This window comes from Phaenicophaeus curvirostris, chromosome 20 (genome assembly GCF_032191515.1).
Source record: "Phaenicophaeus curvirostris isolate KB17595 chromosome 20, BPBGC_Pcur_1.0, whole genome shotgun sequence".
Classification (NCBI taxonomy): Eukaryota; Metazoa; Chordata; class Aves; order Cuculiformes; family Cuculidae; genus Phaenicophaeus; species Phaenicophaeus curvirostris.
Window position 1 is genome coordinate 9002273 of NC_091411.1, and position 22847 is coordinate 9025119.

The following is a 22847-nucleotide window of genomic DNA, read 5'->3' on the forward strand; positions in this document are numbered from 1 at the left end:
GAATTGGGCTGAGTAATTATCTACCCTGTGCTGATCACAATTTGCTACAATGGCATAGAAAGCAATAAGTGCAAGGTTTAATATGCGTAAATTAGAAAAGCGTATTTACTGTCTCTACAAGGTATAAAAATCTATGATCTGTTAAGTCAGAACTGGCTAGAAATGTGGAAATAGCCTTTATCTGCCCACTGCTCTTCCCATCAGCTGGAGCGCTGTGTTTTATCTTGGGGGACTGGAATGAGGGTGTCATTATTCCACAGGGTGGAAAGGATGGATACACTGATTTCTTTCCCTGTGCATTACATGATTATTGCAGCATCATGACATAAATCATGAACACTGTTCAAAATACAGATCAAAAAATACCTACTAGGCTGAGCTTATCTCTAGATTACTTTGAACAAAAGAGACGTACAGTTTATTTTTAAAAAAGCAGCTGTAAAATATATGCACGATTGCAACATCAGCAGGGCAACACACTGATTTTGTACTACAACAAACAAGTGACGGGGCACTGGCCCAAGTCTTTCAGAGAACTCATGGTTGCCCCATCCCTGGAGGGGTTCAAGGCCAGGCTGGATGGAGCTTGGAGCCCCTGGTCCAGTGGGAGGTGTCCCTGCCCATGGAAGGAGGTGGCACTGGACGGGCTTTAAGGTCCCTTCTAACCCAAACTGTTCCACAATTCTACAATTAAAATGCAGAAAGGTTGTATTTGCCCTCTAGTTCAGGTGACACATAGCAGCCAGCAAACACCGCACCAACTCAACTCATTGCGATTTCACCATTTTCTCTTTTTTTTACCTCATCTTCCAAGCTCTTTTTGCAGCGTTCCTCACCAAAACGAAGCCCAGCACAGTCAACCTCTAGAAGAACCGCGGTTTAAAAGCTCTGGGACGCTGGGAGATTAAACATTCCAGCTAGAAATTTTTCTTCTGAGGGGAGTATTCCTTTGTAGAACCACGTTGCCACGGCAGCATTGGGAGGCGGGGCAGAGCCTCGGCCTGTCCCGTGGAGGCTCCACCCCTTGAGAGGCTCCACCCCTTGAGAGGCTGATGTCAACAGGGCTTGGTTGCCACGGTAGCAACCGTGGCGGGTAGGGCACAGGCCATGGCTCAGGGCACATCAACACACACTCTCCATCAGAGAAACAATGACTGCTATTGCAATAAATCAACCAGAAGCTGCTCCTTCGGGATAGAAAATTTAATTAACAAAGATACAACATCAAGTCGGGAGCCATGGCAACCACCACCCCACTGGCCACTTTCGCCAGGCGCTGCCTCCCCCGGCACAGCGGCAGCGTCTTCCACCCACACCAGAGCCGCCATCCCCAGGCAGCAGGGACCAGCCCCTCACCCTCACTTCAATCCCGCTTTCCTCAAGTCCTCCGGCAGAACACGGCCTTTCTTCCGGGCCCTGGCTTTCTTCTTCTCTATCCTGTCCTTCTTCTTCTTCTGAATGTTCTTGCGGCGCTTCTCCTGCCGCTGTTGCATCCTTTCCACCACTTTTTCTGTCCGCTGCTCCCACTGCTTTTTGCGCTGTGCTTTCCGCTTCTCCTTACGCTTCAGCGCTTCCTTCAGCCGCTCCTCATTGTCACGGATCTTCACACCTTCTGCCTTATAGAGAACATTTGTCCATTTCATCTTATTCTCCAGCTCCTGAGCCTTCTTCTGGTCTTTATCCTTGAGCTCCTCCAGCTTATTCTTCCTGGTCTCCAGCCTGCTCAGCAGCTGCTTGTAGTTTTTGCCAGTCAGAGGAGTGATATTGCCTTTCACTGCTTTCCTCTTCTCTTTCTTCTTCTGAATCTTGCTCAACTCATTATCCTCATGGACTTTGACCTTGTTAAAGACAATCTCAGCTGGGCTCTCCTCCTTTTTGGTTTCTGGCTCTACCGGTACCTCCTCAGTTTCTTTCTTCGCCATTTTTGCCTTCATCTTCAGCTCCTTCCTTCGGCGCTTCTTTCTCTCTCTCTCATACTTCCTCCGCTGCCTCTTCTCTAGGACTGCAGGGGGCAGTTCTTTGGCATCACCCTAAGGAGAAGGATGCACATGAATTGGGAGCCTTAAAGGGATAAAGTAGAATTCAAATTGGGATGTCCTCAAGTTCCTGGCATCAAGCTTCGCCTAAGAAGTACAAAACTTGTAATGGGCACCTATGGGCTTGGCTGTTAGAGACACTGAACACAGGGAAGGCATTTACAACCCTTTGCTCACTTAACTCCATTCCCTTTCAGGCTCTTAGTGCTTTCCTTTTTCCCTAAAATCCCTTGAGGTGGATTTTAAGCCAGGCCCTACCTTTCCTCATATTTTTCCAGACCACAGAGCTCACTGCAATTCCTAGAGGCACTTCCTCAGGACATGGTATGAGCTCAACCCCTGAGCCATGTAAGATCACAGCCCTGTCCATACATCCCCTGGGAAGCTAGAGAGAGAATTTACACTGCACAAACACACACATGGATGCACGTTAGGGGTTCTCATACCTGTCCAGAAGCCCTTTGAATCTTCTCATGTAGTCTCTGACGCAAGAGATTGATTGCAGCAAAAGAAGGGGAACCCAGTTCTCTTTTGCTCCCTGAAAATGAGAGGAAGAAAATAAAAACACTCAAAAGAGTGCACTAGGTAAAAAGAACTTTCTACAGCTACAGGAACAGCTTCAAGAGCTTCTGATATGCTGTGGAAAAAAAAAAAAAAAAGAAAATCTAAAGAAACCAGGAGCTTCTCTTGCATTGGTTTCTTCAGAATTCCCCCTTTTCCATCCACATTACCACTCAACACTGCTCGCCAGAGAAGCCTGGCACAACCCACTGTGCCTAACAAGCCAGAATTACCAAGCTAGTGGAAACAAAGACACCAAGGATGTATGTATTTTCCCTGTGATTAGGCTTTTCAGATTCCCAATGGAAAGCCAGCCAGGTGTGACAGATTCCATCCACGCAATCATACCCAGAAGCAACTCAAGTACGCAAAAAGCCTGTGATCCAGACCAAACATTCGTTTCCAGAAAGCTGCCCCACGGCGATGCTAATGATGTCTGTACACATGCAAAAGCTTTCAGGACACATGGAATAAGCAAAGACATTTTTAATTCAGCTTCGCTTCTTTAGCTTCCCAAACCGCACATGTGTGAGGCAGCTGAGAAGCAGCAATCTCAGCTCAGGTGACTTTAACCAGACCCTGGCAATACTTATGTTCTTACCTGTACCCAAACTTTCATTGCTACCCTGGGTGACGCCCTGGGGAGATGATTTGCTGGCTTGAGCAGCTGCTTTCTGTCCTGGTGAAGGTTTATTGGCATTAGAGCCAGCCTGTTTGACTGAAGGAGTATTTGTCTTCTCAGCTGGCTTCCTGGGTTTCTTCCTCCTCTTTTTCTTGAGCTGCCCAGCGGTATCCTCGGGCTGGCCTGGCTTGGACACTAGAGGGCAAAAGCAAATTATGCAAACCAGAACAATGCTATATTCCCTCTTCATAATGTTCAGTTAATAATGAGGACTAAATTCCAGCATTGCAATGGCACAGCTAATCCTTCAAAATTCACACAGTTTAAGGTGTATTTGAAGAGACCAAACGTGCTCACACACTTCAGTAAAATGCTAGCTCTCCCAACCACCATGTGTACAGAAGCACTCAGAAGGCCCACATAGATTCATTTGGTTGGGAAAGATCTTTAAGGCCACCGAGTCCCACTCTACCTGTTCACTACTAAACCGTATCCCTGAGCACCTTGTTCTACCCATCTTTCAAACTCCTCTAGGGATGGGGACTCCACCACTGCTCTGGGCAGCTGTATCAGTGTCTGAGAAACCTTTCGGTGAAGAAATTTTTCCTGATATCTAATCTAATCTTCCTCTGGTGCAACATGAGGCCATTTCCTTTCTTCCTAACACTTTTTAGCTGGGGGAAGAGACCAACAGCCACAGCTGGAAAAGACCATTAAGATGATTGAGTCCAACTGTAAACCTGACACTGCCAAATCCAACACAAAACCACCATGCCCCTAAGCACCACATCTCCACGTCTTTTAAATACCTCCAGGGATGGCGACTCTGCCCCTTCCCTGGGCAGCTTCTGCCACTGCTTGAAAACCCTTTCAGTGAAGTAACCCTGACGCAACTTGAGGCCACTTCCTCTCATCTTATCACTTGTTATTTGGGAGGAGAGACCGGCACCCACCTCACTAAACTGTCCGTTCAGCGACCTGCAGAGAGCCGTGAGGTCTCCCCTCAGCCTCCTTTTTTTCCAGGCTAAAGAGCTCCAGCTCCCTCAGTGGCTCCTGGTAAGACTTGTGCTCCAGACCCCTCACCCACGGGTCCTGCTCCCCCATCAGCACCCACCTCCCCACGGAGCGGGGTGGGCACCCAAACAGGAGCAGGACACGCAGGCCACCAGGCAGAAGCTGCACCTGGAGAGGCGCCCTGCTGTGCGCTCCCGACACAACTTGAGGCCGTTTTCTCTCATCCTACCACTTGCTACTGGGAGAAGAGCCCAGCACCCACCTCACTACACCCTCCTTGTAGAGAGCGATGAGGTCTCCACTCAGCCTCCTTTTCACTGTGCTAAACAACCCCAGTTCCCTCAGCCACCTCTTACAGGGCTTTTTCTGCAGCCCCTTCCCCAGTTCTGTTCCCTCCTCCGGACACGCTCCAGCCCCTCCACGTCCTTTTTATAGCGAGAGGCGCCACACCGAACCCAGGACTCGAGGTGCGGCCTCAGCAGCGCAGAGTACGGGGGCCGCAACCACGTTACAAGACAGCCCGTTTTTCCTTTAACCCCGGCGCGGTGGCGGCCCGGGGCCCAGCACCCGCTCGGCTCCGTTACCGAGTTTCCTCTTGCGCGGCTCGGGGCCGGGCTGCGCGCACACCCTCCTCGCCAGCCCCTGCAGGTAGGAGTCCTGGGCGGCCAGGGCGGCCATGGCTCCACGCTCCCTCAGACCCGGCACCGGGAGCGCTTCCGCTTCCGCCACGCGCGGCGGCGCCGGCAGGAAGTGACGTCACGTGGCGGGAACGGGCCGCGGCCACGTGGAGCGCGGGTTTTGGGGTACGGGGAGGGGCCAACGGCAGCGACGGATATGGGATATGGAGCGAGGAAACGGCGGGTTTTGGGGTACGGGGGTCAACGGTAACAGTGGTTTTGGGGTACGGGGGCAAGGGCAGTGGTGGGTATTGGGTATGGAGGAAGGAAACAGCGGGTTTGGGGGTACGGGGGTAACAGTAACGGCGGGTTTTGGGGTACGGGGCAACGGTAACAGTGGTTTTGGGGTACGGGGCAAGGGCAGTGGCGGGTATGGGGTATGGAGGGAGGAAACGGCGGGTTTTGGATTACGGGGTAACAGTAACGGCGGGTTTTGGATTACGGGGTAACAGTAAAGGCAGGTTTTGGGGTACGGGGGTAACAGTAAAGGCAGGTTTTGGGGTACAGGGGCAACGGTAACAGTGGTTTTGGGGTACGGGGCAAGGGTAGTGGCGGGTATGGGGTATGGAGTGAGGAAACAGTGGGTTTTGGGGTATGGGGGTAACAGTAACGGCGGGTTTTGGGGTACGGGGGTCAACGGTAACAGTGGTTTTGGGGTACAGGGGCAAGGGCAGTGGTGGGTATTGGGTATGGAGGGAGGAAACGGCGGGTTTTGGGGTACGGGGGTAACAGTAATGGCGGGTTTTGGAGTACAGGGGCCACAATGGTAACAGTGGTTTTGGGGATGGAAGGGTACCAGCAGGTTTTGGGGTTCAGGGCTGTAACGGTAGCGGCGGGTATTGGGTATGGAGGCAGGTTTTGGGGGGCAGCGAGGAGGTAACAGCAGGTTGTGGGGTATGGGGGGAAGGTAACAGTAACAGTTTTGGGGGTATAGGGGTAAAGATAACAGCGGTTTTTTGGGGTTTGGGGTAACGGTGGTTTTGGGGTCCAGGAGGAGGTAATGGTATTTGTGGAGGGGAACGAGGGGTAAGGGTAACAATGGCTTTTGGGGAATGGGGGTGGTCATTGTAGAGACCTTCTTGGTTGAGAACGCCTTGAAAGGAGGAAATTATGAAAAGCTCCTCCACCCATGAGTTGCAGACAAGTGGAAAGCTTGAGCAAGTCTGCAGTTTATTGCTACAAGAGGCTTCCACAAGAATCACTTGCCTGGTGAAAGAAGGCTTGCCCAAGATGGACTATCTTGTGATAAATATTATATGCGCTCTTGCTTGACAAAATAATAATAGCTCAAACTTTGTAATTATTAACCAACCAGAAATAACGTCCGATCATATTGATGCAAGACTCTGTCCTAGTCTTTGCAGCTGGCAGGTAATGGTAACGGTGGCTTTTGTGGTACAGGGGGTGGGTAACAGTGGTTTTTGGGGTATGGGGGAGATAATGGTAATGGTGAGGTTTTTGGGGTACAGGACGTAACGGCAGTTTTGGGGGATAGGGGGAGATAACAATAATGGTGCAAGGGGGGATAACGGTAACAGCGAGTTTTGGGGTACAGGGGGAGGCAACAATAATGGTGGTTTTGGGAGTACAGGGGGAGGTAATGGTAATGGTGGCATTTTTGGGGTACAGGGGTGGTAATGGCAAGAGCATTTTTTGGCATATGGGGGGTGGTAACAGCAGTTTTTGAGATACAGGGGGCTAACAGTGGGTTGTGAGGCACAAGGGGAGGGATTCGACCTCCCACCAGCAACAGCGGCATGGAGCAGGGCTCACCAAACTGGGGACACTCGCCCTGCTGCACACTCAGCCTCGGCATCGTCATATTCCACATTGCTGTATTTCTGGAGAGCCTCACAGCTGAAAACATACACCTTTGATCATAGAAAAGAGTTAGTTTTATTAAACCACCTAATTACAAAAATAAATGGAATGGAAGGAAAATAAAACAAAAATTAGAGTGAAATTCACATCTTACTGAATGAGACGTCACAGCAGAACAGAGGGGAAGCTCAGCGTGGGGGCGCGGCACCCACAACACCGTGCTGCCCCCATCACGTTCCAGTCCTGCCACCCCTCTTCCAGCTGTGCTGCTCACATTGACACAGAACAGCTGGGAAAATAAAGGGCAGGAGACGAGCCCTGAGCACCTGTAGACAGAGCACCAAAGCTGCTTTGGAAGGGAACTGCGAGTCACCACATTCCCCTGACAGCTCAATATACCCCAGTCATCTAAAGGTTTGTTAAGACAAAACCATGAGCCAGCGTAAATGCCAGCTCCCCAGTAGCTCAGGCTCTACAGGTAGAAAGTTTCTTTGTAAACAACGGAAAAGGAATCAGGCTCTCTAACGCATGTTGCTGCTTTGATCTCTGGCCTGGAGCACGCAGCATCATCAACACCTCAGCTTGATTCCTGTCTGACTGACCTTGTCAAAAGAGGGAACGCTGCTCTTTGGCACAGGTCTCCCCAGAGCCTCCTCCTGAATGACTGTGAGCAGGATGTCCAAGCCTCTGAAGGGCTCTGACAGCAAAGACTGCAGGGAGACAATACTACAGGATTCTTACTCTGGTGAAGTAGAACGGACGCTGCCAGATTCTATCCTGAGAGAAATTTAAAGCAGCCAGAGTGCCAATAGCCTTGGGAAAAAGGGTAAAACCCCAAACACTCACTGCTACATTTGCCTCAAGTTTATCCCAAACAAACACTGGCCTGTACTTACTGGAATTCACATGGAAACAAACTGGATTTCTAACAAACTCTACATATAACTATCATGTAAAAGCAAACCTAACTCTAACTTCTTAGAGCAATCAACTCAGTATTTACGTATTACATTCTCTTAGGGGAGAGGAACGTTCCTGGCAATGTTGCAGGGGTGGAGAAAGCACTGTGGCTGTCCAGGGAGCAGAAACCTGCAAACGCAGCTCCAGTGCCTTCTCCTGACAGGAAGAGATGCTTGCTCAGTACAGCAGGTGGAAGACTTTCAACAGCAGAGCATGTTCGGCAGAAGGTCCTCTTCAGGAGTGCTCTGTGGGGCCTGCCCCATGCCCATTCACGTGGGGGTGCGATGGGGTTGAGCTCTGGGAGGCAGCAACACTCTGCTCTGCTGCGGCAGCGGCCAGAGGCACGGAGAGGCTTTCGGGGGACAGCGTGGCAAAGTCTTGTCTCCAGTAGGCTTCGCACAGTGGAAGATCATTGCTGTCACACAGACTGTAGCTTTCCAGAACAAACAGCCCCAGTGAGGAGAGACAGCAGGGGCAGTGAGAGAAGAGGGGAGGGGTGGGGGGAGCAAGACAGAAGCAAAGCATTAAGAAAATGGCAAAAAAAGTCAGTGGATGCAAGGTCTGCGTTCACAAACTCATCACAAGCCTTGTGACCTGGCCTTCCCTAAGGCAACCCAAAGGACTGGCCTTAAACCTCAGGGATAAAACTATTGCTACAAACAGAAACAAAGGCTCAATTCTGTTTCAGACACTGCAAGTCCCTGGAAAGGCCTGAGCTGAAATCCTGGCACCCCAAATATGGGACTTCCACTGCTCTGAGCGAGGCAAGGACCTCATCCAAAATTACTTTACTTGGAGTTAGCTCACAACCAACATTAAGGAAAAAATAGAAATCTAAATTTAAGTTCAGCAGAAAAGCCAGCACAACTGTTTTAGGGCCTGTCCCTAGCATGATAAAGAAACCTATTTGCACCCTTGTCCTTCCAACAAAGCGTTCCATGGAAGGTCTGAGTCTTCTACCAAGGCTCCCCAGCCTGACTATAAAGCCCTGACAGACTCTACTGCTTCCAGCAGAGCTGAGCTGTTCCACAAGCAGCTTGCTGGATTTGTCCGCCGGGTGAACTAGCAGTGGGGAAAGCAATGCTTTTCCACCACTGGCTAATTCTTGCCTGTGATCCAAGGCAAGCACAGTGCAGAAGGGGCAAAACTAAAAAGAAAAATGATGAAGAAACTGGAACAAACCCAAAACTAATTACAAAGATAGGAAGGAGCTGCACACACAAGAGACACCCAAGACAAAGTGAGTGCTAGAGCAGAAAGAAGCTTGCATTCAGAGTAAAACAAACCCAATGGGTCAAGTGATTTTGTTGTTGCAGCTTTATTTACATTTGTAATGTAAGGACTTGAATAAATGCTTTGTGAAAAAGAAAGTTTAGCAATAGGAGACACTTCAAATTGCACAAACATGAAACATGTTGAGATCTAACTCCACACTCAAGACAGCTCCTGTTATCTCACAGGAGGGAGCAAGGAAACGTAAACACAGGTCCGGGGTTTAGGGTGAGATAAGGCAAGATGGACTGGACTCCGAGTTACTGCTTTGGGGAAGAAGCACACAAAGCACTCGTTGCAAGCATCTGCTTTTGAGCTCTTTTCTGGCTGGTTTTGCCATAGAAGCAAGATGGCAGTGGATACAGGCTTTATATCTGGGGCCTTTGTAAAATTGCTTGCAACATCACCCTTCCCTACAGTCCCCAACACGCAGTGAAGCTGGGTTAAATCAGCAAAGACCTCTGAGGACAGAACCAAAGCTGTGAGTCCTTTCCCATCTAGGACCTCAGGCCATGGTTTCCAGGGCAAACCTGGCCACAGCCTCCATCACATCTAGGCAGGTGAGTTACTAAGAAAAATCTTATCTGTCAGAAGTGTTAACTGCTTGTCCTGCTGCCAGTTCAAAAAGTCTAAGCTTGCTTTTCTACCACCTGCTTCGGAAGGATGGCCTAAAATAAACTAACCAGTGACCTTCGGGGAAACGGGAGCACGTGAGGGCAGTCTGGCAGGATGGTTGGGTGGAACCCACGTCCTGCCCTCATGGGACTACACATCTCTTTATAAATTCTGTGGGACTGAGCTCCATGAGACATTAACAGACAATGCAATGAGGCAACCCCAGCTGGGCTCATGGTACAGCCCAGAAAGTCTGTTTGCAGGCAAGCCAGCTATTGCATTTACAGCCATTTAAACACGATTATCACTCTGTGACTTGACGTAACAGAAACCCTTATTCCCCACACAAGACAATAAGGTTTCATTAAAAATATCTTAGTACTCTAATTATAAAAGGACTTTGAATAAATCGCTGTTCCTATATTTACACACACACAATTTCTTTGGTGCAGAAAAAGACAGGAAAGAGCACAGGAAGGCAACAAGTGCTAAAAGCAAATGACTAAGTGCTACATGATATGAGGCTTCAGTGGAGGGATCACAGCTCTGCAGAGTCGCCAAGTTTCTTCACCTTGTGACCACTCTTACAAGAGCATGAAGTCAAATCTGTTTGGTGTATGCCAATATCTGTGCTTAGATGTCAGTCCTATTAGGAAGGCTGCTTTACAGGGCATGTGGTGCCAGGCAGGGGAACAAACCATGCCAGCATGGTCAGAACCCCTCATCCCAAAAGTTAAAGCTACTGACACACAGTGGTGGCAGTCTGGCAGTGTCAGGGAAACACGCCTGTCACACGTGAGGCACTATCATCCCCCACGACATCACTCTGGACTCATGGCTATGCTGTATGCAGCCTGTAGAGTGGTTGCACCCCAGACCTGTTCAGGCCTGGACTGGTGCTCAGGTTTGCGACCATCACTCTCCATTTCTGAGCTGTTTCTAGAACTCCTTACCACCTCCCAATAAAATGAGTCAAGTTTGAAAAACTCCTCTAAACTTGTACCTTGTTTTCTTCCAATGTCATAACAGTGCCTAAGCTATGCCATATCAATATATTTTTACTCTTAAAATACATAAATAATGGCCTAACTTCCAAGGATATTGAGCAACTAGAGTTTTAGTTACCTTAGGTGGAGTTATAGACATTCAGCATTCTTAGACAGAAGGGAAATGCAAAAATAGAAAACCTGGTCACTAAAATTTTAGATAAGTTTTTGAAAAGTTAAGTTTCTGTTTAGAAATCATAGCATTATTGCACTGACTTCATCTAGCTTGGACAGTGCAGCCAAAATAATCAGGTTCTTAACTGTTTTCTCCTGCTTTCATTTACTGCATCATCCACAAGAAGTGCTGGAGTGCATAAGAAAGAATAAAATATAAAACATAAAGTGTCTGAGTTCTCCAAAGTCTGTTTCCTAAGAGTTTTTTAAAAATATTAAAAATCTCACAAACAAATCAGTAAGAAGTCTTCCATAGAAATTCCTAGCAAACTATTTCATGATCCAATGAAACTGAGCACGTCTTTTTTTTCGCTCCTTTCAAACGCCGACCCAAGCAGGACTCCAGGCAGCCAGGGCAGCGGACTGCGAGGGAAAAGGCACTGTGTAAACAGGTCACTTGTAAGAGGACTCACCGCAAAGATGGGGTGATCTCATCTGACCCAGCTCAGCAAGCCTCTCTAAGGAAAGGCTCCTCCAGAGGGTTACTCAGACAGAAGCCTGCAGCCCGGAAGAAATTTATCTCCTTTTACAATGACTACAAAGAAGCCCTAAGCAAGTTACCTGTCAAATCTATCCAACCAAAGCAGGCACCTTGGATGCTGTGAACACCCCTTTCACTACATCTATGCCCTGTATAAAATCTACAGGGAAAAGGCAGTTCCTTTATTTGCAGAAAGAGTTTAACCTAACTAAAAATAGGAGTGAAATTTTGTTGGGAACATTCTCAAGACCTGTACTCTAAGGACTGTTTGTCTGGACTAACTACCCCAAAAAGGCTGGAGCCATAACGCAGAAGTCCACTGCCTTATTTGTACCTGGAAGAGTAATATTCTTCTTCTAGCTCGTACAGGTCAATGGAGATCTCATCCCGTAGTGCAATCAGCTTCTTGTCACATTCCTCCTGCAAGCTCTTCAGCTGCTGGTTACGCTGGTTGATAGCTTCATTCACAGAGGGGAAATCATTGAGGATCAAGAACTGCTTCAGGTCAGACACAAGTTTCATCAGGGACTCGCCAGCTCGGACCTTGCAGCAGGGAGAAAAATCACACAGCTTATAGTCTATCAAAACAATGCTTTGCTCCGATTCTAAAACAAGACCTCCCAAGCTGGTCCTTCAGCTCAAGCCTCATATAAATTTTAAATTCCATCATTACATGAAAATTCAAACAGAAGCCTGCAGCTGATTATCCAGGCTACCCAGCCCTTCCCTAGAGAAGGAAATCTACCCAATAACCACCCCAAGTATCAAGTTATTCTTCTAGCAGCAGTCCTCATGAGAGTTATAAAGAAATATGAAATAACGGACCCAACAGCATCTGAAGGATGTGCTGCCCACTGATCTGAACAGCAGGGTGCTACTCACAATGTTTGCAGCTCTGACATGCATCTCATAGTTATCTTGTTCACCCTGGGTTGCTCGAGAGACTTGAGTTTCATCCTCAATCTAAAAACAAAAGCACAGATAAACACCTCTACACACTAAAATCCTGACACGTAATTACGACATTGTACAGCATCTCATTTCAGTTCAGTCCACAGCTAGAATCCCTGGGGTGGCCTCTGGACCTTACACCACACACAGATCATCTCCAATACTCTCCCTGGCTGCTTCTGCATTTCTCTCATGTCAGCAACACCACTTCAGCCTGCAGGGCAGAGGCAAGGAGAAGCCAGGGAGAACTGACCACTGCCTACCCTGGGGAAGGAAAGCTCCTCAGGGGGATGCAAGAGAAAGGTCCCCTGCTCCTCCCTCACAGCCACCTCGTCCTCGCTCAGGGCCTCACTACTCCCTCAGTCCCCTGCTCCCACCAGGGCCGCCCCTGCTCCCCCCTCACAATTACCCCCTTTCCCCTCAGGCTCCCCCCCCCTCCTCACAGCCACCCCCTCTCCCAAGAGGGCCCCTATTCCTCGCTCACAACCCCCCTCACCCCCTCAGGGCCTCCCCCTGACAGCCGCCGCCACTCCCTCAGGGCCCCCCCTCTCCCCTCAGGAGCCCGGGAGCCACCACGGGCGCAGCCTCCCCCTCCCCTCAGGACTCACTACAGCCCAAGCCTCACCTTGGCCGTCTTGATGATCTCGGTGAAGTTGTCCATGATAGACTTGACATCGTCCTTGAGGCGCTTGTTGTAGGACTGCAGCAGGGTCTCCTTGCTCTGCGGCAGCACCCGCTGCTGCGCCATGGCTGCCGCTCTTCCCCACTGCCGTGTTCTCGCGAGACTTCGCGGCGCCACCGTTCTTCTCGCGAGACTTCCCGCCGCCGCCGTGCTCTCGCGAGACTTCGCGCCCCCTAGAAATCTCCCGGCATGCACCGCGCCGCCTCTCTCTTCCTTGGTCCAAGATGGTGAGCGGCTGTGGCGGGGGTGGGGGGGCCGGGGTTATCCGCCGCCATCCGCCTCCGTTTGACCCCGCGGCCCGGCAGGGAGAGCCGCGCCGGTGCTCGAGAGCTGCGGAGGCGGCGGAGGGGGGCGGTCCGGGTGCGCTTTGCGGTGAGCGGCGCCCATACGAGGGGGGCTGGGGCTGGGCCTGGAGGCCGCGCAGCCTCGCCGGGCCGCGGCGATGCTCGTGGCGTGGGGCCGGGCCCGGGGCCCTGTGACCGGCTGTAGGGCTGGCTCGGTGCTCGCGGTGGTGGAGTATCAGCTGCTTCTTGGCTAGCGAGCACCAGGAGCACCAAATCCCACCGCAGGGTTTTCTCTTTGGGAGGCTGCCAAGCGGGTGGGATGCCCGGGGAAAGGCATTCCTAGGGAGGACTGAGAGGTTTTTTTAAGCACGCGAGTGTTGGAGGCAAACGAAGGAAGAATGTCTTGTCTTCCTTGCAGCCGAAAGGAAAGAAGGCCAAGGGCAAGAAGGTGGCCCCGGCCCCTGCGGTAGTCAAGAAGCAGGAGGCCAAGAAGGTGGTCAATCCCCTCTTTGAGAAGAGGCCCAAGAACTTTGGCATTGGTGAGTAAATGGATATTGGGGTTACTTGCTTGAGAGATGTTTGTTTTACAGGCAGATGCATAAATTATAAATAGACCTATTGATTGTAATAAAGCTGTAGAGTGGAGAGAATGATGAAGGCAGTGGCCTTGCTCGCTGCAGTTAAAGACTGTCCTTTGTTAGCTATGTGAAGATGGCTGTGGGAAATTGGCTGAATTCCTTATGTTACAAAGATTCTTTACAGAATCACAGAATAGTTTGGGGTGGAAGGGACTTAAAAGCCCATCCCTGCCATGGGCAGGGACTGGATTCCACTTAGTTGCTCCAAGCTCAATCCAGACTGGCCTTGAACACCTCCAGGGATGGGGCAGCCACGACTTCTTTGGCCAACCTGATCCAGTGCCTCACCACCCACACAGGAAAACATTTCTTCCTAAGATATTATGTAAATCTCCCCTCTTTCGGCTAAAAACCCTTCCCCCTATCCTGTCCCCGTACTCCCTGATAAAGAACCCCTCCTCAGCTTTCCTGTAAGCATATTTATATTTTGTGCTGGAATCTTTGCCCTTTTGTATGTGGTGTGGTTATCAGTCCAGGCTTTTTGTTGTTGTACGATGTGCATATGATGTGAAATGTTTGCTATCTGAGCTGCAGTGCTGACATGTCACCACCAAGATCACTGATGCACATCTGCCTGCTCTGTGCTGTTGCTGTGTGGTTTTGAAACAGTTCTGAGTTGAAGTTTGTATTTTCAGGACAGGATATCCAGCCGAAGCGTGATCTCACACGTTTCGTGAAATGGCCGCGCTATATCAGGCTGCAGCGCCAGAGATCCATTCTTTATAAACGCCTGAAGGTGCCTCCTGCCATTAACCAGTTCACCCAGGCTCTGGACCGCCAGACAGGTAAGGATGTGCCCCATAAAATTCTCTTGACTTGGGTCCTTGGTGGGATACACCTCAGAGAAGAGGAAGGAAACAAAAAATCAGATGTAGCAAAGGTTAGCTGGAGAGTACTTTTGCAAGCATTTAGGGAGCCTTTAATAGGGACTGCAGACTGATGTGGAAACTGATGAACAAGGGTCTTCAGGGTCTCCTGTGAACAATTAATCTTTTCTTGCAGGTGATAGCGTCTGTGCAGGAAACTTGACACCTGTGTAGAATAACTCCCTCACAGAGATGGCCAAACAAGTTGATTGCTTTAAAGGAGAAAGTGCATCATCTTTAGCCGTAACTGCTATGGAGGTCCTCATCCAAGTGTTGAAGGAGATGTCCTTACTAGCAGAGCTAGATACAGGCTCTGGAGGCATGCTGCCATGTGCAAATGATGTTAACTTTGTCGTCTTTGATACTAACTTTGATGACAACCACCAAGATCGCTGATGCACTTCAGTACATTAAAAAGTAATGCTTAGGTTTTCAGGTCATGCAACTCACTAGTAGATGTTCTCTTTCAGCTACACAGCTTCTGAAGCTGGCCCACAAATACAGGCCGGAAAGTAAGCAAGAGAAGAAGCAGAGGCTCCTGGCTCGTGCTGAGCAGAAAGCTGCAGGAAAGGGAGATGCTCCAACTAAGCGGCCACCAGTCCTCCGAGCAGGTAACTTTGTACGTGGCCTGGACTGCTTGTGTTCAGAGTGTGATGCTTTGTTAGAGAGAAAACTGATGAGAAGAGTTGGTGCTCTGCATCAGCCATATGGGATTGGACAAGCTATTGCAATGATGTATGAATTTCTTCACCTGAGCTCAAAATGAAGAGCAAAATAGACGAGCTTTTTAACCCTGAGCTTTAGCAAATTGTCCACGGAATATCTTCTGTGCCACTGAGCATGTGAAAAGTTTTCCTAACTTCCGTAATAAAGCTGTGCTATGGAATCTGATCTGGCTGTATGAGAAGGCATCCCGATTGACTGGAATCAAAGCTTACCTATAACTTGTTTTTCAGGTATTAACACTGTCACAACTCTGGTAGAGAACAAGAAAGCTCAGCTTGTGGTTATTGCCCACGATGTGGACCCCATTGAGGTAAGTGTAGTTGCTGGTATGCTTTCCAGGCTCCTTGTGTAACTTACACTGAGGCTGGAACCAGAGTTGGGGAGAGATGCATTCTGGGACAAATTTATGGTGTGAAAAGAGAATCCATAAATAAATATTTACCATGACCAGAATGCTTATGTGTATTTGTAGTTGTCCTGGTGTTACAGTGAGGCTTGGCCCTTGCAATGATGTATGAATTTCTTCACCTGAATCAACAGTGAAGAGCAAAACGAGCTTTTTAACACTGAGCAATCGCCACAGCCCAGGCTGGTTCGAAGAAGATGATGTTCTCCCTCAGTTACGCAGCATGCTCCCTTTCTTTTCAGCTGGTGGTCTTCCTGCCAGCGCTGTGCCGCAAGATGGGAGTGCCATACTGCATCATCAAGGGCAAAGCCAGGCTGGGGCGGCTGGTCCACAGGAAAACTTGCACCTCTGTGGCTTTCACCCAGGTGAACCCGTAAGTATTGTGTGTGCTGGCTTGATTTGCTGCAGTAGAGAAAGCAAACTGCCCATAAGCACAGACTGTAGGGCAGATGGATGGGAAACTTGGGTCTCTCTAGTTTAAAGTAATAACATTTGATAAAATACTACCTCTGTAGATATCTATGGGTAGTATGGTCCTTCTGTATTAAAAGCTTTGTCAGATCCTGAAGATGCAGATTACTTTGGCTTAATAAGATACTAATAAGGTATTTCCTCTAAAATGTGTAGATGGAACTGTTAACAATCTGAGCAGTGCTAGTTTGTAAAGCACTGATGGTTTGAATGGTTAACCCTTGGTAAATGATGCCTGTGCTTGGCCTGAAAATGGAGGCATAAGATTTATGGAAAAACTACAATGAGGCTCTAAAGGAACTAAACCTGTTGCCAACAGGGAGGATAAGGGAGCCCTTGCAAAGCTGGTGGAGGCTGTCAAGACCAACTACAATGACAGATACGATGAGGTAAGATTCTGTGTGCTGCTAGCCTTGTCTCTTACATAGTGTTAACAACCCCAAAAGCTTCACAGTGGAACACGAATAATTTCAGACACAGTGACATCAGCTTGAAGCCTGTTGGGGGTCTTGTACCCAGATCTGCTTATGATGTATCCAGATTTGTTACCTGAGGATGGGGTAAAATGTGAACCCTGTCACTACGTTACAAGTAAATGGAGCTATTGCAGGGTTAGGGTTGTAGAGGGAGCAGCAGCTTCCGCTGGGCTCAGCTCCATCCCCCAGTCCAGAAGCTATCTTGTGTCTGAACACAGCACCAATGGGGAAGGATTTTAAACTATCTGTGCTGCTGCAGAACAGAAAGGAGTGGAATTGAACAAGCTGACTGACACAGTGAGAGATTGTATGAGGCATCTAACCTGTTCTCATTTCTTTGCAGATCCGTCGTCACTGGGGCGGTAATGTCTTGGGTCCAAAATCAGTGGCTCGCATTGCAAAGCTTGAAAAAGCAAAGGCTAAAGAACTGGCAACTAAGCTGGGCTAAAGATGTACTGGATTGCTACCGTGTTTTGTGTACATAAAAAAGAATAAACCCCAGATCCAGTTTCCGTGGTCTCTCAATGGAAGTGCTCCAGATGGTAGCACGTTGATGTTGCCTTACATCAAATGATCAAATGGCACTGTACAGAAGGAGCTGTGTAGAGCAGGTGATGACTTTACCTGGAACAGCTGCCCTTTATTAGTCTTGAATTGTAATTTCTCCCTGAACACAGTCCCATCTCATACTGTGTGATCATACAGCTGAACAGGCTCGTCTAGCTCAGTCTTTAGGCCTAGCCTGCTTATGCAACTATCTCTCTGTTGGTGATTGCTCTATATTGTCTTCATTAGTATTTAGTTACCATCTGGGTTATGTGGAGTGTTACAATGCTTTACCAGGCTAACCAGACAGAGACCTCCCACTGGGAGCTCTGTAATGTCTCTTCTAGGGCCAGAATGGTTGGTGAGGCCAGGCTGACATGGGAGAAGAATCTAGCACTTGTGTTTCTGTTCTGACTGCTGACTTGGCCTTGTGGAGGCTACTGGGCTTGATGAGGCTCCAGCTGCAGTAGCTGCTGCTTGGTTTTGCCAGCCTTGATGCTTTTTGCAAAGGCACAGGCTGCCAGAGCCAGCTGAGCTTGATCTGCAGTAACCTTGAGTTCAGTTCTGTCCTGTTGGGATGCACAATGCCAGTGATGGGGCAAGCACCTGCAAGTCCTCTTTATTTACTCTGCAGCTGCTGTACAGGAGTGAGTACTCAGTACAAAGAAACTTGATTCACAAAATTTGCCATCTCTTGGGAAATACAGCAGTGGAGAAGTTAAAACTTTGCTATTTACAACCAACCATGATATAAAAATGCAGCCTTGAGATTGGGCGTACGTCAGCTTTGCTTGAAGTCTCAGCTGCTGCTTCAAGTAGTGCAGTTCAGTGCTTCCAAGCTGCAGCCAAATCACTGGTATGAGCCTGGGAGTCTGCATCAGGTGCTCAGTCTTAGCTGCAGGTTGCTAGTGGCACAAGTTCACTTCATGCTTCCCTGAAACTCAGTGGTTCAGGCACTTGGGACTGATCAGTGTTCTGCCAAGCAGAACAGAAGTGAAGCCATGAGCCCTTCACCTCACAGAGGCATTTTTTGTATGAATTTTCTGTACCACAGGAATGAAGTTGCAGCACACAAGCCATACCTATTAAAGGAAGCAAAAGCACACAGTTCTGCAGAGGCAGTGCACTAAAAGTTAATTTAAATCACCTTTCAAGTGGTACTCCAGTTAAAAGACCAGGCTTTTTTAGCTTAAGAGTGCATCTAGTCTCAGAAACTTATAAAAGAGCAAGAATGCCAGGGAAAAATCACTCCCTTGCTTTCAACAGAACACAGTTCAAAGCTTTATCTCTAAAAACCACCCTGAAGGCCCGTAGGACAGAGGCAGGGCACTTACCAGGTGACTATGTACTGCATGTGCTCGTTCCTCAGGCTCACTCTGGTCTGGCCTCCGATGGGGCCCCCTGGGACTGTGCTTCCTATAGGAACAACAGAGCACATGAGTTAGTCTTTAGTCTGCTCTGTGTAGTGCTGCCCTTGCTGGGGGAAAAGGGATGAAGGTAGGAAGTCCTGTGGATCTCCTCCCCAGGCAGTGGCATGGCCCTATAGCAAGGCCCTGGTTGTGATCAAGGCATCGACCACCTGCATCTCTTGAGGATCTCTCGAGTTCCTTAGTGCTGCTGCTGCCTATTGCCTTCAAAAGAGCAAACCTATTAGAGCACACAAAGAAAAGTGAGGTGCACTACCTTCCCAGGGGAAATAAAGTTGGGGAGCCAGATGTAAACAGGATGTGGGGCTGGGTTCTGCTGTGACTTACTGAAGTCGGCATCAATGAAGACTGGCTCAGCGCCGGTCACCTTTGCCATAGCCTCCAGGTCACGGTAGTGCCAGCGGTTTTTCTCAATGTTATTTTCAGGCACAAAAGGTTTCCGGGTTTCTGATAGCCTCACCACCCCAGTGAGCTCAACTTCATCTTCGATCTGGAGAGGAAAGCGGAGGAGAAAAAAGGCAGCCTAGGTTTCCCAGAGAAGTTGTGGCTTCCCCATCCCTGGAGGTGTTCAAGGCCAGGTTCGATGGGGCTTTGAGCACCCTGATCCGGTGAGAGGTGTCCCTGCCCCTGGCAGGGGGCTGGAACCAGGTGATATTTAAGGTTCCTTCCAACCCAAACCATTCTAGGGTTCATTTTACACCCTTACATACCAGGTCCTGGTAGAAATACGCAGCGCTTGCAGGGTCTGATTATACATCAAGTGGTTGGGGGGCAACACAGTTGGGAAAAGGCATCCTTATTTATAAAAAACATTATTAATAAAAAGGGGGAAGGTTTATCTTCTATGGAAGGTACAATGAGAATTTTTATTAACTTCCCATGCTGCTGAACACAGCTGCTGCCTTTCTTGGTCTGTCAGCAGTGCCTCTGGGTAATCACAGGGCAGGCAGCGATGCAAAACACTCTCTTTATCCCCCTTACCTGTCCCTTCAGCCTGGTCTCTGGTTTCAGTTTCTTTTTGGGCACAAATCCTCGGTTGACTAAAATCGTGACCCTGAAGTTACAGAAAAAGGTGTGGCTCATGAGCAAAAGGCAATTTATTCTTGCTGCTACCTAGAAAGCAGTACCAAAGAGAGAAGCACCCCATGTTTGTTGCTGCTTTTTTTTGTCATCTGAGTGCATATTACAGGGGAATTTAAATACAATTTAGCATCGATCCCTCAGTGACCAGATGATGAGAGACGCCTTTTAAGGGAGGAGGAGTGATTTACATAAACAAACCACCATGACTCAGCTTTTCAGAACAGCAGCAAATTGCTCACATGAACCATGACCTTAATTAACTCACCCCAGATCTGTGCAGTAGAAAGGTGTAATGACATTTGCTCCGTTTTCTGGGTGGGAAGTCAGCCGCCCAGCTTCTCTGGCTTCTCGCTCGGGGTCCACAAGTGACCGTGGCAAAATATAGAGCTCCTTGGTGTGGTCGAAACGTCCTCGAACCTTTACTGGTCTGTACTCCAGTTCCTTCAATTCCATCGGGCTGCATGGAACAGGACAAAACCAAAATTGTGGCTGTGACAGGAGAATCACATTAGGAAATCAAATTGTGGGATTTTCATCTCCCTTCAAGGTTCACTCCAGGGCCAGCTGGCAAACAGAAACAGAGGACAAACACCTCATGGAGTGAGCAGCTGGCTTATTATTTTGTTATTGTCACAGCGAATCAGATAGAGATGATCGTGAGCATTCAGAGTGGTTCTTTTCTGTGTTATCTGTAACCCAGTGCCAGGTAGAGTTGGCAGATAACACTGCACATGCACCCAGCCAAGAGGGAGCATTTCTGTCTCAGCCCAGCTGAGGATTATGCATGGCATGAACCACATACCACATTCTCCTTTTACTAAAACCAAGAAAATTAACAGGAAAGTTAACAGGATGTCTTTCTTCTAATTTGTTTGCACATCCTGATTCCCATCACATTCCTGCATTTTCATGCCATTTAGTTAGGACCACATCTATATCCCCAGCACACTGCAGTGTTCTGTAGACAACAAACTATCTCTGCTTCCTTACTCTAAAGTCAGAGGGATGGGTTCTGATGTAATTCTTGATGCCAGTTGTGCAATCAAATCTAGTTTCCACTTTCGTCGCTGAACCTGAAAGTACAAAACCACAAAAGTAATAACACCAGCAAGCCTTAAACCTCTCCTTTAACGACTCGCAAATGGACACTTGGAAAACAAAACGACAATTAACAGCAAATCTCTACCCTATCTGTGATTTGAACTAGATTAAACAGCTAGAGATGGGAGAACCTGACAGTCCTCAAGTACTCATCTCTTGAAAAAATGAAGTATTCATTTGTACCTGCCATGTGCCAAGACAGAACGTCGTCAGAGGGACCAGGAAAAGGCCCCATTTGAGTAAGGTGTCTTCTCCAGATGTGTCAGCAGCTGCTGCAGAACTTCGTGGTCTGCAGAACCTCAAACAAACACCTGGAGAAAAACAGCATGAGGAATAGGATTTGTACAGGAGAGATACCAGATTCGTGCAGGAAACATCACTCTTGGTTGAAATAGGGCAGAAACTCAAACAAATCTTTCCTTACCTTTTGTCTGCTGGGCTGGACCAGAACCTGCTTTAGTCAGGGGATATCCAAAAAACGTTCTTCTGATCAAGCAATGCAATACCTGCTTGAAAGAAAAAAAACGATCCTTTGTAGTGTCTCTGCTTTGTAAAATCTGTATCTGGATGATATCGGTTGTCTCAATGATTGCATGGAATTTTGTTTACCCATTTATTAAAGTCTCATCTAAGCAGCTGCTTGAGAAACACCATGGATTAGGTTATAACAAAAAAGAATTCGAATTCCAGTTACAGAGCTGACTGTAGCACAGCAGATGATGTTTCCCTTTCCATCCATGTTAACATGGAAGCAGGGAGTGGTTTGGGTCAGAAAGGACCTTAAAACCCATCCAGTTCCACCCCCTGCCATGGGCAGGGACACCTCCCACTGGATCAGGTTGCTCCAAGCCCCATCCAACCTGGCCTTGAACCCCTCCAGGGATGGGGCAGCCACAGCTTCCCTGGGCAACCTGGGCCAGGGCCTCCCCACCCTCACAGGAGAACAATTCTTCCCCAAGATCTCATCTCAATCTCCCCTCTTTCAGCAGCAAACCGTTCCCTTTGTCCTACCCCTGCAGGTCTTATGAGGAGCGGCTGAGAGAGCTGGGGGTGTTTAGCCTGGAGAAGAGGAGGCTGAGGGGAGACCTCATTGCTCTCTCCAACTACCTGAAAGGAGGTTGTGGAGAGGAGGGAGCTGGGCTCTTCTCCCAAGTGACAGGGGACAGGACGAGAGGGAATGGCCTCAAGCTCCACCAGGGGAGGTTCAGGCTGGACATTAGGAAAAAATGTTCCACCGAAAGGGTCGTTGGGCACTGGCAGAGGCTGCCCAGGGAGGGGGTTGAGTCACCTTCCCTGGAGGGGTTTAAGGCACGGGTGGACGAGGTGCTGAGGGGCATGGTTTAGTGTTTGATGGGAATGGTTGGACTCGATGATCCGGTGGGTCTCTTCCAACCTGGTTATTCTATGATTCTTTGATCAACAGCTCCTCCTCAGCTTTCCTGCAGCCCCTTTCAGCACTGGAGGCTGCTCTCGGGTCTCCCTGTCATACACACCACCTTAATTTGTTCTCAAAATCAGCACCAGCCCAGCCCCTGCCCTCCCTCCTTCCCCTCCCCGCCGCGCTGGAGCGGCACCAGGGCAGATCCACTTCCTTTCAGCCACCGGCGCCCGGCACGGCGTGGGGGATAGACCCCAGCCGGCTCCGAGGCCCCCCCGCTCCCCTCGGCCTCACCCGGCCCCGCAGCCCCGCACGCAGCAGCTTCCCGGTCGCCATGGCAGCGCCGCCCCGGCCAGGACGGCAGAGCGGGCGAGTCCTCTCTAGCTGCCCCTTTCGATAGTACACAGGCCGGCCGGCCTCTCTCTATGGTGCGCCGGCGGACCCGCCTGCTCCTCTCTAGCCACACTTCTCTATGGTACACAGGCAGGCCAGCCTCTCTCTATGGTGCGCGGGCGGACCCTTCGGTCCCTCTC

The 22847-nt window shown here is 49.1% G+C and overlaps 4 protein-coding genes and 4 non-coding genes across 9 annotated transcripts; 5 read left to right on the forward strand and 3 right to left on the reverse strand.

Annotated features, from left to right (window-relative positions):
- Window positions 1-1193: 1193 nt before the first annotated feature.
- Window positions 1194-4977, reverse strand: SURF6 (surfeit 6). Its single transcript, XM_069873380.1, has 4 exons — window positions 4818-4977; window positions 3199-3414; window positions 2483-2574; window positions 1194-2030 (listed from the first exon to the last, which is right to left on the reverse strand). Exons 1-4 carry the CDS (start codon window positions 4909-4911, stop codon window positions 1359-1361), a joined length of 1074 nt encoding a protein of 357 aa, XP_069729481.1. The 5' UTR covers window positions 4912-4977; the 3' UTR covers window positions 1194-1358.
- A 1812-nt stretch (window positions 4978-6789) lies between these two features.
- On the reverse strand, window positions 6790-13017 carry MED22 (mediator complex subunit 22). 2 transcript variants are annotated; one of them, XM_069873415.1, is made up of 4 exons: window positions 12856-13017; window positions 12162-12242; window positions 11614-11822; window positions 6790-8118 (listed from the first exon to the last, which is right to left on the reverse strand). In XM_069873415.1, the coding sequence occupies exons 1-4, from the start codon at window positions 12976-12978 to the stop codon at window positions 7926-7928; spliced, it is 606 nt and encodes a 201-aa protein (XP_069729516.1). In that variant the 5' UTR covers window positions 12979-13017; the 3' UTR covers window positions 6790-7925. The 2 variants fall into 2 exon arrangements, with proteins under 2 accessions (XP_069729516.1, XP_069729515.1); XM_069873414.1 differs by having other exon boundaries at window positions 6790-8124.
- Window positions 13012-17291, forward strand: RPL7A (ribosomal protein L7a). Its single transcript, XM_069873413.1, has 8 exons — window positions 13012-13139; window positions 13615-13735; window positions 14470-14619; window positions 15171-15311; window positions 15657-15736; window positions 16075-16205; window positions 16623-16692; window positions 17123-17291. Exons 1-8 carry the CDS (start codon window positions 13137-13139, stop codon window positions 17225-17227), a joined length of 801 nt encoding a protein of 266 aa, XP_069729514.1. The 5' UTR covers window positions 13012-13136; the 3' UTR covers window positions 17228-17291.
- LOC138729459 (small nucleolar RNA SNORD24) lies at window positions 14332-14401 on the forward strand. Its single transcript, XR_011338896.1, has one exon. It is a non-coding gene; the product is annotated as a small nucleolar RNA SNORD24 (small nucleolar RNA).
- Window positions 15033-15100, forward strand: LOC138729460 (small nucleolar RNA SNORD24). Its single transcript, XR_011338897.1, has one exon. It is a non-coding gene; the product is annotated as a small nucleolar RNA SNORD24 (small nucleolar RNA).
- LOC138729458 (small nucleolar RNA SNORD36) lies at window positions 15426-15502 on the forward strand. Its single transcript, XR_011338895.1, has one exon. It is a non-coding gene; the product is annotated as a small nucleolar RNA SNORD36 (small nucleolar RNA).
- On the forward strand, window positions 15929-16001 carry LOC138729452 (small nucleolar RNA SNORD36). The gene has a single exon (XR_011338889.1). It is a non-coding gene; the product is annotated as a small nucleolar RNA SNORD36 (small nucleolar RNA).
- A 103-nt stretch (window positions 17292-17394) lies between the features above and the next one.
- On the reverse strand, window positions 17395-22732 carry SURF1 (SURF1 cytochrome c oxidase assembly factor). The gene is made up of 9 exons (XM_069873410.1): window positions 22609-22732; window positions 21361-21442; window positions 21120-21247; window positions 20826-20908; window positions 20101-20292; window positions 19734-19806; window positions 19080-19242; window positions 18660-18741; window positions 17395-18407 (listed from the first exon to the last, which is right to left on the reverse strand). Exons 1-9 carry the CDS (start codon window positions 22648-22650, stop codon window positions 18341-18343), a joined length of 912 nt encoding a protein of 303 aa, XP_069729511.1. The 5' UTR covers window positions 22651-22732; the 3' UTR covers window positions 17395-18340.
- Window positions 22733-22847: the final 115 nt, after the last annotated feature.